This window comes from Thalassophryne amazonica, chromosome 4, assembly GCF_902500255.1.
Source record: "Thalassophryne amazonica chromosome 4, fThaAma1.1, whole genome shotgun sequence".
NCBI lineage: Eukaryota > Metazoa > Chordata > Actinopteri > Batrachoidiformes > Batrachoididae > Thalassophryne > Thalassophryne amazonica.
In genome coordinates, this window is record NC_047106.1 from 82,605,978 (window position 1) to 82,618,656 (window position 12,679).

The following is a 12,679-nucleotide window of genomic DNA, read 5'->3' on the forward strand; positions in this document are numbered from 1 at the left end:
CTATGTCGTCACGTCCGTTTGGAGATTGACATTACAATTAGGCATTGTATAAATATTATGTCAGGTTGACTCTGAGGGCATGTGCTAGTGCTACGTGTTACTGCAGTAAAAGATGAAATTAGAAATAAATTTGCATTTGAGCAAAATCAAACTGAAATTTAATTGTGGAAAAACCAGTGCTGATAAAAATCCATTGGCTATTTAAAATCATTTTTAATTATTGATTTTTTTTTTTTTTTTGTGTGTGCTCCAGAGACCGTCTCATTGAACAGCTCACAAGAGAGATTGAGGCCCTCAAAGAAGAGCTTGAATCTTTCAAACTGGAGGTAAAAAGAAGATATTGTCTTATTTATTTTTTTACATATTTTGGTCTTTCTAAAAACACACAGAAGAAAACATGTTCCCCAGAATTATATGCAATTGTTTTTCTGATCTTCTTTTTCTTGTCATTTCATCCAGAGTGGTCGGTTGTGCCAGGCACTGAGGGGGCGTATCAGTGAGCTGGAGGCGGAGCTGGCAGAACAAAGCCACCTGAGGTTGCAGGCTGTAGGAGAGGGTGAGTTCCTCAAAGCAGAGCTGGATGATCTGCGCAGGGCCAGAGAGGACACGGAGAAGGAGCAGAGGAGCCTGACGGAGATCGAGAGTAAGACTGGAGATTATGTGTAGTGACTGGAGATTGGGTAGTGAAATAATCAGAGAGCTGACATTGCATGAATCATGCAATGTCAGAAAAGACGTCATTCAGTAAACTGATATGTACATATGATATGTAAAAAAAAAAAGTGCGAATGGCGCCCAGTTATATCACATCGTTGAGTTTAATCACAACTTAACAAACAGAATTTTCAGTTTTGCAAATGCTTTTTTTTTTTTTTTTTACAAATGGAAAAAAAATTACATATTTTACAAATACACATTTATTTGTAAAAACCAACACACATACATTACAGTCACTTGTGTGTTGGTTTTTACATCAACCAATCCGTATCCAAATCCATTTTGCCCATAATGCCTTTTGGCATTTATGTGTGTTAATGTTCAAACATTCAGAATTAGTGCATTATTTTAAAATTAAAAGATATGTGTTATATTTTCACTTTGTAAAAATGTCAGAGTTGACAGTAGGGCTGCAACAAACGATTATTTGGATCATCAATTAATCTGATGGGGTTTCGACACGATTAATCGGATTAGCGGGGAATTTTTTCAAAATGTGCCAGGGAAACAATTTTTCTCTTCTTCCATCACTTTATTTAACAACAGAACATTATTTGAAAACTTAAAATACTTGAAAATCACCAAATTATCAAATGTCCCTTGACTGTTGAAATATAAAATAATAAAGAATAAAACAGTTTTATTCTCGTCGGATTTTTATTGTCAGGGAAATGGCGGAATGATTTGGGCTTTGCTCCATCAGAATTTTTTCAGAAACTTAGAGACAGGCAGCTGGAAACCATTCGGAAAATTCATTTGGCTTTCGGTGAAAATTTTTTGGGCTTCACAGAGATTAAGGAGTGTTACTACTGCTTTAAGGACGGCCCACAATGGCGCACGGTGCGCCGTGCTCCGAGCTGCAATCGACAGGCAGAAATGACCATTTCATTTCTAAACGGATGGCTGTATGGCTCCAGGACCATCGTGTGCAATTTCTCTGGTTATCACAAGAGCTGGACATCAGCCATTTTCCAGCAGATTTCACTTTTAACAAGAGATTTTGTCATGGAAAGCCGCGCGGAGGCTTCGCGCATCACAACGGATTCGCTGATGGAGCGAGACAAAGAACACCTCCGTTTTGGAGTGTCATAGGACAAGTTGGGATATGCCCAGCTCTCCACAATTTCTCTTATACTCACTCGACTGGTAAGCCACTGAAAGCCGAGATAGGCAAGGCAAGACGAGGGGGGGACCAGTGCTCACTCAAAGCCTGCCCGCAGGCGAATGACGCAACCGACAGGCGTGAAAAAACTCATGCATGCGCACGAAGGTTCAAGCTTGGCTGACGTAAAAACATATGAATCAAATCCATATATTTTTTGCATAAAATAAAAGGTCTGTTACTTTTCTAACAGACCTCGTATGTCGAGTTGGAAACAGACGTGTAGCCTCACTGGTGTCAAAACCTACAAGACACTTGTGTGAACTAAAGTGCAGCTTTTGACTTCAGTGTTAAATGGAAAACCTTTACCACAAAAAACACCTCAGTCTTCACCTGTTACCACATGACATAAAGAAAATTAATTCTCCTATGCAATTTTATATATATAAATAAAGTGCCCACGTTATTTGTGCCGGTCAGATTTCATAAGAAAAGATTTTATCTTGATAAAGACGGCAGCATGATAATATCACAGGAGCGCAGAGGATTGTGGAACCAGCCTAATGATAAATAATAGTCTCCCTATTCTGTTAATTGGAAAGTTTTATGGTTGGTGTTGCGGTGAACGTGTTGAAGATTCTTTCAGCTTGTTGTTAAAATTATGTCCACGAGTGCTGTCTTAAATTAAGAAGCATGACACCACACATCCATTCACCCAAGGTGGGGTACCGTTGCCATTTAGTGGCGTATTTATTACCTGAGGCCATCAAAATATGGCTGTTAGGTATTACAAAGGCTTTGGATCCTATTACTCCCAGAGTCTTCAAATTCACAGGGAACATTCTTGGGACACAGACCTTGGACAAGTTCAAAGATGGCTAACCTTGACCTTTTTTAAAAGATATTTTAAGATGTTAACAAGTCACAAATGTTTCCTATTTTTATACTGTGAATCATGCAAATCCATTTTTTTTTTTTTTGAAGTGCAGGGGTGACAGTCAATCAGAGTAACGTGGCACCATGACATCACTGGCTGGTCTCTGATGCTCCAAAACCACATTGTTTATCTGTAAATCTAACATGTTTCTCATATATTATGTAAATACTAGCTAGAAATAAACACTTCTATAACTGAAAATGCTGTTTTTGTAACCTGATAACACCTCTGCAGTGATTTACAAGACATTTCATGGACGTTAATGTGGTGAGGTTACTGGCTGGTCTAGCTAGCTGCTAACTCCTCTTCGTTTATGTGTAAATATAACATCTTTCTCGTATATTATGTAAAAGGTAGTGAGAAATAAATACTTCTAAAACTGAAAATGCTGTTTTTGTAACCTGATAACACCTCTGGAGTGATTTACAAGATATCTCGCGGATGTCAGCGTGCATGTGCATCACACGCAGTCAAAGCTAACTTCTGCGCTTGTCAAAAGCTCATGTATGCGCACATGCACGTCCTCCTCCAGACGCCATTAAAATGTAAATAAAATACGTATTGTTTATGATTGATTGATTCATTGAGTTTATTGTGCAACATCAGTGTAAATATACAGAGGCAGGGTTCTCCCCAGACAATGGAACAACGGCGTTGCGCCATTCTACTGTTATGACAGTGCCGTGATCTGAGATATTTTTTAATCCAGCCAGGCTGTTTGTGCTGAACGAACTGCTGCCTGCTCTCCCCTCCCCCGCTGGCAGCCAGTCGCGCACGAGCAGAGCCACAGCACTGCAGCTCAGAGTGAGACAGCACGTAGTCTCTCAGTGAAAGAACAAAAACGTCAAAGTCTTCCAATAAACAGAGCTCCTTCTGCCTGCGTAGCTAGTGACACATTAACGCTTTATTTTACAGATGAAAGCCTTCATGTTTCCAATGTTTGCTCAAATAAACTGCAAAGACGTGAGAGTGACGAGTCTCTTGTTCCCTCACACACAGAGAGAAGGAAAAAGTGTGAACAGCAGACGCTACACGCTGTAAAAATGCAGCGAAGCAATTTTAATCAACGATCATCTTCACCACACAGCCTCAGTGAAACAGTAAAGTGTGAAAAAGTGATTAAGAAAGTTTTTCATTCAGGATTTCATCTCTAAAACAGCAAATTTACTTCTTGAGAAGTATTTTTTTTTGTTTTCTTTTTATTGTTTATGCACCAATGACACCAGATCAAAGTACTTGTATGTGAGAACTTACTTTGCAATAAATTTGATTCTGATTTGACAATCTAATCAGTCCAGGTTTACTTCTTGTTGAAACAAGACAATTAGGGGTTATATTTTTTAAAAAAGTATGCAATCCCACTCAGAAATGTTATTTAAAAAAAAAAGTAAACTGTCAACATGACAGAAAAACTGCTTGTCTTACTGGGTTAAAGGTACAGTGTGTCATTTTTGAAGAAGAGAGCAAATGTTATGTCATCAAACATTAATGTCTTTTTAAACTTTTCAATGTTATTTATTTTATTAACTTAGACAGAAACATCCAAAAAAGAAATTTGATATTAAACATAAGTGTCATTTTTTGCCTATTATTCTTGTTTTCATTGCATCTAAAACCAGTCAAAATGACTCATAACGCGCCGCCTTGAGTGATAATTGCCAACAGCACCGCTATACTAAAAATGTCTGGGGAGAACCCTGAAAAGTGAACCTATCAATGATACACTGATAACACAATAAAGCATAAACGCTAATTTCCATTGTGGTCCTTGTGAAATTATCACATGACAAAATAGAGGGGCTTGATTGAACATGTAAATAAATAAGACAACAGGATCTATGTAAATAACAATAAATATAAAATTTTATATATGTGTACACACACACTGCACTGGGATACCAATTAAACAAGTGGAAATTACAAAGAAGACAATGTTCATACAGCCAAGGGTATTTTAGCATTGTGTTATATTTTTATTTATTTTTCGTACTTTTTGTCTAACTGCTTTGACCACACACAAGCACCTCAAACTCTTTCTCTCTTAGCTGTTATTCCAGTGAGGAGCTCAAGCAACAAATGGATGTTTGTTACCATATATTATGTGCACAAGCATACGCTTTAAATCGCTTGGAGTTTATCAGAAGCTGAAAATTAATGATGGCGTAAGGACTGTGTGTGCCTGTTTAATAAATATGAATTTTCTTGTACTTACACTCATGCTGAATTTGGTCCATACAACAGCATTTGAAACTTTTCTACGCACATTTATTGATAAATAAGGGTATTTATCATTTATTGATAAATACCTGTCTGTTCTTGCACCAGACACTGAGCCATGCCGAAGTGTTGCTCGGACAATGACTGAAGTGTATGAAGACTTTATCTCTTTGCTCATGTTTCTAACAGGAAAAGCTCAGGCCAATGAGCAGCGCTACACAAAGCTAAAGGAAAAATACACGGAGCTGGTACAGAGCCATGCAGACCTGCTGAGGAAAGTAAGAAAGCACCTTTCACGTCATTCTCTCTTTAAAGTCCTTTGGTTGCCCTTGTACCTGCTCCTAAAACCTAGAAAGTTAAATTGAGTGCTGTCTCGAGTGCCCTTTCTCTCAAGCTGAAGAAGCTGCCGCTCATAACTAACTGTGTAACTTTGTGTATGAATTTAGAATGCAGATGTGACCCGTCAGATGACGGTGGCCCGGGCTGCACAGGATGAAGTGGAGGCCGTGAGGAAAGAGATGCAAGAGAAGGTTAAGGCTGCCCAGGAGACCGCCGACAGACAGGTGAGGACAGAAAACCAGGGCAGAGATCTGCAATGTCTGTTTAAAATGTTCTAACCTAGAGTCCCTTACCCAGTCTTTTTAGTGGTAATTGTTCACTTCACACCAAGCTAATGGCAAAGGACTAACTGTTGTTTGTAGGGACCCATGTCTTTAAAAGAGTCCTGTGAGGAAGAAATAGAGGGCTACATTAAAGCCAATAAAGTGTTGCGGGAGTTCTTAAACTATCATCTAAGAATTTCCTCCTAAATATTTGTGCAATCTCAAGTCTATCCCTGATAGTATGCTTCTTAAAATAGTTGAGCTCCCCTGATGTGTGTTATCACTACATAGAGGACAAGAGTAGACTTTCAAAAGCATGTCAGTTTCAGTTTCACAGAGTCCCTGCTTAAATCCTGTTTTCTGCAGGGCTCTGGACCCTGCTGCATGTTGGTTTCCTCACCCTGGGGGGGGGGGTATTTGTTGGCCTTCTTCCTCCATGTATATACATCAGTTACACTCACTAGCCACTTACTTTGGTACGGCCACTCACTAAAACAAATATTGTAATGCGCTCAGCTGCACACCAGGAGCAACTTGGGCATTAGAATTTTTCCCGTCTGGAAAATCATGTCTGGGAATAGAACAGAGGATCCTCTGGTCTCAAGCCCAACGCTTTAACCACAAGTCGTAAGCTTCAATAGGCTGAGGTGAACCCCACCCGAAAGAAGGAAAGGTTGCAGTTCCTTGACTGGCCACTTGAGGCTGGCTCCAAAAGCATGCAGTTTCCCTTTCAGTTCCATGTTAAAATGTCCAAATGTGGAGCAGAAATAAACATGTTTATGGCCTGGTACAAAGACTGTTTAGGCCTCTGTCGATAGATTCCACCTCTGACAACTGTACGAAGGGTGATTATTTATTTATTTATTTTTATTTAGTTCGTTAGTTATTTTCCTAACTTCTTAATGTAAGGTGTTTTAAACCATAAGGTAACGTGTAATTGGCGACGTGGTCACTTGGAGTGACTGCTGCTGAGCAGAGCACCTCTAATGCTGCGTTCACACCGGACGACGGCATAACTCTGAGTGTCTTTTGGTCAGAGGCCTTTCGATGCAGCTGCTAGCAGTTGTGGAGCGCTGCCTGTTTTTTTTTTTTTTTTAGAGTATTTTATGACAAACACCTGGAATGATAAGGCTTGTTGTGTGGTGAAATGTCCTAATGGAACATCCCTGCTGCAGTAATCGCTCTGGGTGAAATGCCATCTAAATTAATGTTATGCTGTTGTAATGCTGACATGAGCCCTGTTAATGCACGGTTACTGAGAAAATAAACAGCTCATAACTTTTAATGCCCACACCAAAGGCAAACTGCCAGGAGAACTACTATGCAATCCCCAAAAATATGATTTATAAGCACTCAAACTGTGGTTCTCCTGTTAGTTTAGCTGGTTCAAATAGGGGTGTATTCAGGCTTCTTTTGTTACACAAAGGAGCCACCCATGTTCCATCTCTATATCCAAATTTCGATTCCTTGTATGTCTAGTACTTGTGAAGAATTGACAATAAAGCCGACTTTGACTTTGACTGATCGATACCTCCTGTGAATGTTCTGTGTACTACAAGTAGGCTTTACAGGTTTTCTATGTCAACAACATTTTATTGTGTCTAAAAGTAAATAGATATGAAATTGGTCACTGGATCATAAATAGAAATAAAATCTGTAGTTTTTGTCAAAAGCATTTCCTTTCAGACATTTTTGGCATGGTTGTCTCTCCATACATCTGAGCTGAACTCAGACGGCTGCTGGAGTCTGCAGGTCTACAGCCACACAGTCTTGGGCTGCTGCACATCAGCGCAGGATGTCTCATTTTGGGAGGGAAAAAGAAAAGTTTTGATCGTTTGCAGTTTATTGTTTGTATTACAACTTTTGGAAAGAGGTGTCATTTGAATTAAATGGCAATTCACTTTGAAGTTATAAATTCTGAGCGGACTCGACTCAGCAGAGAGCGGCGCAGCGTTTGGAGCAACAGAACGGAGGACGAGTCTCGTTTCTTTCTCGCAACAACACAGGAATCCCAGTTAGTCACTTCAGTCCGCACAAAAGTGACTCAGGATCGACATATTTGAATTTCTTTAAGAAGCGGAGTTGCCGCTCCTGAAGAGTAGCGAAGCAAAGATCCAACGAAGCAGTGGATCAGAGCACTGCTTTATTGGTTCAAGATTCAAAGCAGAGCCATGCTGCAGAAATGATTGATTACAGACTTGCTGCAGGGTCTGTAATCAACGTAGAGAAATTATCATTTTCCCGACAAACACCCTCAAAAACAACGGGCACTCTGAAAGACCGATAAGAGAATCGTTGAGCAAAAAGGCTATTGATGTCGATGGATCGCATCATTTCTTAACGATACCCGAAAAGAACCAGTTCCCGATACCCAACCCTAATTGTGATGTAGCCAGAGTCTGCGGCGACGACCTGATATGGCTTCATATCCGCCTTTCAAGGTCTCTATAGGGCAGTTCCATGGAAAATGTTACCTCAGGGGCAATTTTCCTTTTTAAGAATTAACAATTATTGTCTACCTAGAACTACGGTCTAGAGATCATGCTTCAATGATTTTGTATTGTTGTTCTGACAGTTGGGAACATTACTATTAATTCTATAAATGTGAATGCTAGTCTGTTAACAGTGCATTTATTTCACTACTCATACTTCATAAATGCTTTATGCAGAAGGCATTTGAATGACTGGTAACGAGATGCAAAAGCTGGGACGTACTTGGAATATAAGCAGACATTTAATGAGTGAATGTTGGGTTAAGCTAAAACCACTGTTGCATCTGTTACATTATATGTTGCATCAGTTACGCTATGTTTTATGAATTAATAAAAATTTTGCAATGACCAGGTCTTTGACTGCATTGCTGTTATAAAATATCACAGGCTGTCTTAATATTTCTATAAATATGAAAAGGCTAGGTATTTTACTTTCAGAGATATATGACTTGTAAAACAACGTGAAGTTTCACATCCATCTTGCGTTGCACCAGTTACAACCATTCAGTTGCATATATTGTGATTCTCAATTTACATTTACACAAATTCTCTGAAGTCCTGGTTGTGGTATCACTTGTACTCTATAATCATACAGAAGTTTTAAAAATCCATCACATAAATTCTGAAGGATACAATAAATCATATAGCTAAAAGTCTCTGAATGTTGCGTCAGTTATGGTGGAATTGCCCTATAGAAAACCTAGGGGTGATGTCACGCAGGCTTTGTACAGTATATATACAGTCTGTTTAACCACTGGAGCATCACCTCCCTAAACTCTTATGGAAATTAAGATATGCATTGGAGTGAATGACCCTGTGAGGCGTGCTGCCAGATACACAATAAAAAGTCACAATGGAGGCTGGGAAAAATATGAATGATTAGAAGACAGTGGAATTGTCACTGGCTGTGTATTTAGCAAAGGAAAAAATGAGGATGATGTACTTTTCTCGATGGATTATGAATGTGTTCATTCAGAGAGAAGCTCTGCCCTTATGTTGCTGTAGTAACATAGAAAGATGTTTTTGCCTTGAAAGTTTCTGAACTTTTTTTTTTTGTCCTTAAACTGTGAATTGTAAACGTTTTACTCTTCACACATTGACCTGATTTGATCTTCTGATGCTGATGTTTGTTGCCCAGGAAAGAGAACAGCTGGAGCAATTTCAAGAACTACAGAGACAGCTGGTGACCAGTAGGGGGGAGCTAGACACCCTGAAGACTTCTATGGCTTCATCACAGCAGGTCACTTCTGACTCAGATTTACTTATTCCAGCTCCACTATTTACATAGTGCCAAATCACAAAATAACTTGCCCCAAGATGCTCCACCAGGATAAGGTCTTACCAACCCCCCTGAGCAAGCACATAGGCAACAGTTGCAAGGAAAAGCTGGAACAGCATGGCACACTGCCAGCAAACTTTCACCGAAGCTGTCCAGTGGCACGTGTTCCCCGAGCATGCTTAGTGGCTCATGCGGCGTTATGCATATACACACACACACAGACACACGTCTGAATAATCATTTCAGCCATGCCATCGTGCAGTTGTGGACGAGGTGATCCTGATGCGTTCTGACACTGCTGCTCACACCTCTTTTCCTCCCCACTGCATCGGATTATGGCAATATTTGCAGTGTCGGGCATGGTTCCTGCACATTCTTGCTATGTGTGACGGCGGCTTTAGTGTGGGTGAGATTATGGGTAAGTACAGATGCGTCTTCAGCATAGCAGTGAAAAGTAATTCGGTAGTATTGCAATATCTGACCAAGAAGTGCTATATAGAGAGAGAAAATCAGAGGGCCTAATAGGGACTCTTGGGGTACCCCATATTTTACTGGAACAAGATTTAAAGTATCATTTTTATGCGAGACACACTGACAGCTACTAGATAAGTAAGATGTCAACCAGAAGAAAACATTGTTAGTGATCCCAAAATAATATACGATGATCGACGGTGTTAAACGTGGCGCTGAGATCGAACAATAGCAGCACTGTGGTGGTATCTGTCCATTGCCAGCAATTCACAACTTTAGTAAGTAAATGGTAAATGGACTGCATTTATATAGCGCTTTTCCATCTGTATCATACGCTCAAAGCGCTTTACACATCAATGCCTCACATTCACCCTGATGTCAGGCTGCTTCTATACAAGGCACCCACTACACACTGGGAGCAACTCGGGGATTAAGGACCTTGCCCAAGATCCCTTAGTAATTTTTCCGTTCAGGCTGGGATTTGAACTGAGGGTCCTCTGGTCTAAAGCCCAACGCTTAACCACTAGACCGTCACCTTCCCTAGTAAATCCTGTCTCCCTGGAGTGGTGCATTCTAAATGCTGACTGCAGCAGTTCAAAGAGGTCATTATCAGCAAGATGGTCTGTAAACTGCTGTGAAACCACTTTCACAAGAACTTTAGAGCAGAAGGATAGATTCCTTATCAGTCTGTAATTTTTCAGTGGACACTGGATTTGGATAGCATGAACCTTTCTCCAGACTATGCATACGTCAATGTATACAGGCCACAGTCTCGATATGTAAAATTTCCTGCACTGTCACATAGACTACACTATCATAATCATGGTTATCCTGCCTTAATTTCCCCACTAAAGTAATGGATTTCACATCCACATTCGTAGTTGGCCTTGCAGGCTCTCTCATCACCAGCTCAGTGGCCTGCTGTGGTTTCATATGTTACCCTCCCTTTAAAAATAATCTGTGTTTATAGATAAGATGGCAGCAACTTCCCCAGTACGGTGAAGGCCGTCTGGCATCAGCAAGCCACGGTGACTCTAGAAAGAGGGCCAGTTATCCATAAGCTTAAAAGAAGCTTAATTCAACCACTTTACAACTTTAAAATCAAACCATAGTACATTTAGATCAATTCAGTACTCATGTATTGATGTAGTCGAATCTTACTTTAAAGGTCAGAAAATGTCCATGTAACCAGGAATGTTTGCACAATAGTGCATGTGGTAAATAATGATCTATCAACATCAACATTGTTGCTTCATTTCTCGGTGAAAAACCCATCAGCACAGGTGCTTCAGTGGAGCTGCTTATGAGTCATAGATTATGACGTGTACGTCACTACAGCCAGATTTTAGTGGTGCCACTGTTAGCCCTCTTCATGGAGCCGCCTGTGCAGACTGTTCTTTAAAGTCTCCTCCATCATGCTGTGAAACCTTATTAATTGATTTATGTGAATCTTTCTGCCCCTGATGGGTTTTTTTTTCTTGTTTCAGCACAGACTCATCTGTCTCTCTGCTTCCCACTCCTGTCATACTATTTTTGTAGCTACTACTTATCAGCCCTGTCACTCTCTCTGTCGTCCTCCTCCTCCTCTGCATTTAGTCTTATTCCTTTTCATGCACAGCCTGAGTTTTATGACGACCGTCTTCCTGCCTTTTTGGTCCACGTCTTGTTGTTACCTGTAGTGTTGTAGCTAGTCTTAATTTTTTTTCTTAACACGTTTTCTTCATCTCTTTACTTCTGTACTCGATTGGACTATGCTGACATCCAGGCTGTAAGTGCCGCCTGTTTTTTTTTTTTTGTTTTTGTTTTTTGTTTTACTACAGCACATTTGCTTGTCGTTTCACTCACTCACCTCCTGCTTTTTGCCATCATCCTCTTGCAGTAGTGGAACAGGGTGACATTACATCCAAGTTACAAACCAACAACTTCTCTGTATTTGTTGAAGGACCAAAATCTTGACTTATTCTATTAGTTTTTGAGCTAACTTTTAAAACTATTAGCAGATCAGTTGACTGCCATGAATCTCAATTCCACTAACTGTAAGTCAGCTAACATTTTTTTGAATAACGTTTAAAGGTGAATAATATTTATAAACCGTAAAACCATACAGGTTTGTTCCTGTTGGAGATTATAATGTCAGTAAGTGAAACTGATGTCATGCCAGAGTAAATGCATTATTTAGAATAAAATTATTTTATTTCTTAATACGAGGGCTGTCAATAAAGTAACGGTCCTTTTTATTTTTTTCAAAAACTATATGGATTTCATTCATATGTTTTTACGTCAGACATGCTTGAACCCTCGTGCGCACGCGTGAGTTTTTCCACGCCTGTCGGTGACGTCATTCGCCTGTGAGCACTCCTTGTGGGAGGAGTCGTCCAGCCCCTCGTCGGAATTCCTTTGTCTGAGAAGTTGCTGAGAGACTGGCGCGTTGTTTGATCAAAATTTTTTCTAAACCTGTGAGACACATCGAAGTGGACACGGTTCGAAAAATTAAGCTGGTTTTCAGTGAAAATTTTAACGGCTGATGGGAGATTTTGAGGTGATTCTGTCGCTTTAAGGACTTCCCACGGGGCGAGACGTCGCTCAGCGCTCTCAGCCGCCGTCGTCAGCCTGTTCAAGCTGAAAACCTCCACATTTCAGGCTCTATTGATCCAGGACGTCGTGAGAGAACAGAGAAGTTTCAGAAGAAGTCGGTTTCAGCATTTTATCCGGATATTCCACTGTTAAAGGAGATTTTTTTAATGAAAGACGTGCGGACGGGTCCGCGCGTCGGCTGTGAGCCGACGCTCCGCCACAGGAAAAACACCTCTGTTGGAAGCCTTAAGGACAAGTTGGAACACGTCCTGCTGTTAAACAATTTCT

General features: G+C 40.2%; 1 protein-coding gene across 4 annotated transcripts in view; it reads left to right on the forward strand.

The window, feature by feature from the left end:
* hip1 (huntingtin interacting protein 1) overlaps nt 1–12,679 on the forward strand; it is a 274,436-nt gene that overhangs the window by 201,730 nt on the left and 60,027 nt on the right. For all 4 annotated transcript variants that reach the window (XM_034168174.1, XM_034168175.1, XM_034168172.1 and 1 more), the window contains exons 13-17: nt 254–326; nt 460–643; nt 5,163–5,251; nt 5,420–5,536; nt 9,206–9,307. In XM_034168174.1, the coding sequence (XP_034024065.1) occupies nt 254–326; nt 460–643; nt 5,163–5,251; nt 5,420–5,536; nt 9,206–9,307 (565 nt within the window). The remainder of the gene's footprint in view (nt 1–253; nt 327–459; nt 644–5,162; nt 5,252–5,419; nt 5,537–9,205; nt 9,308–12,679) is intronic.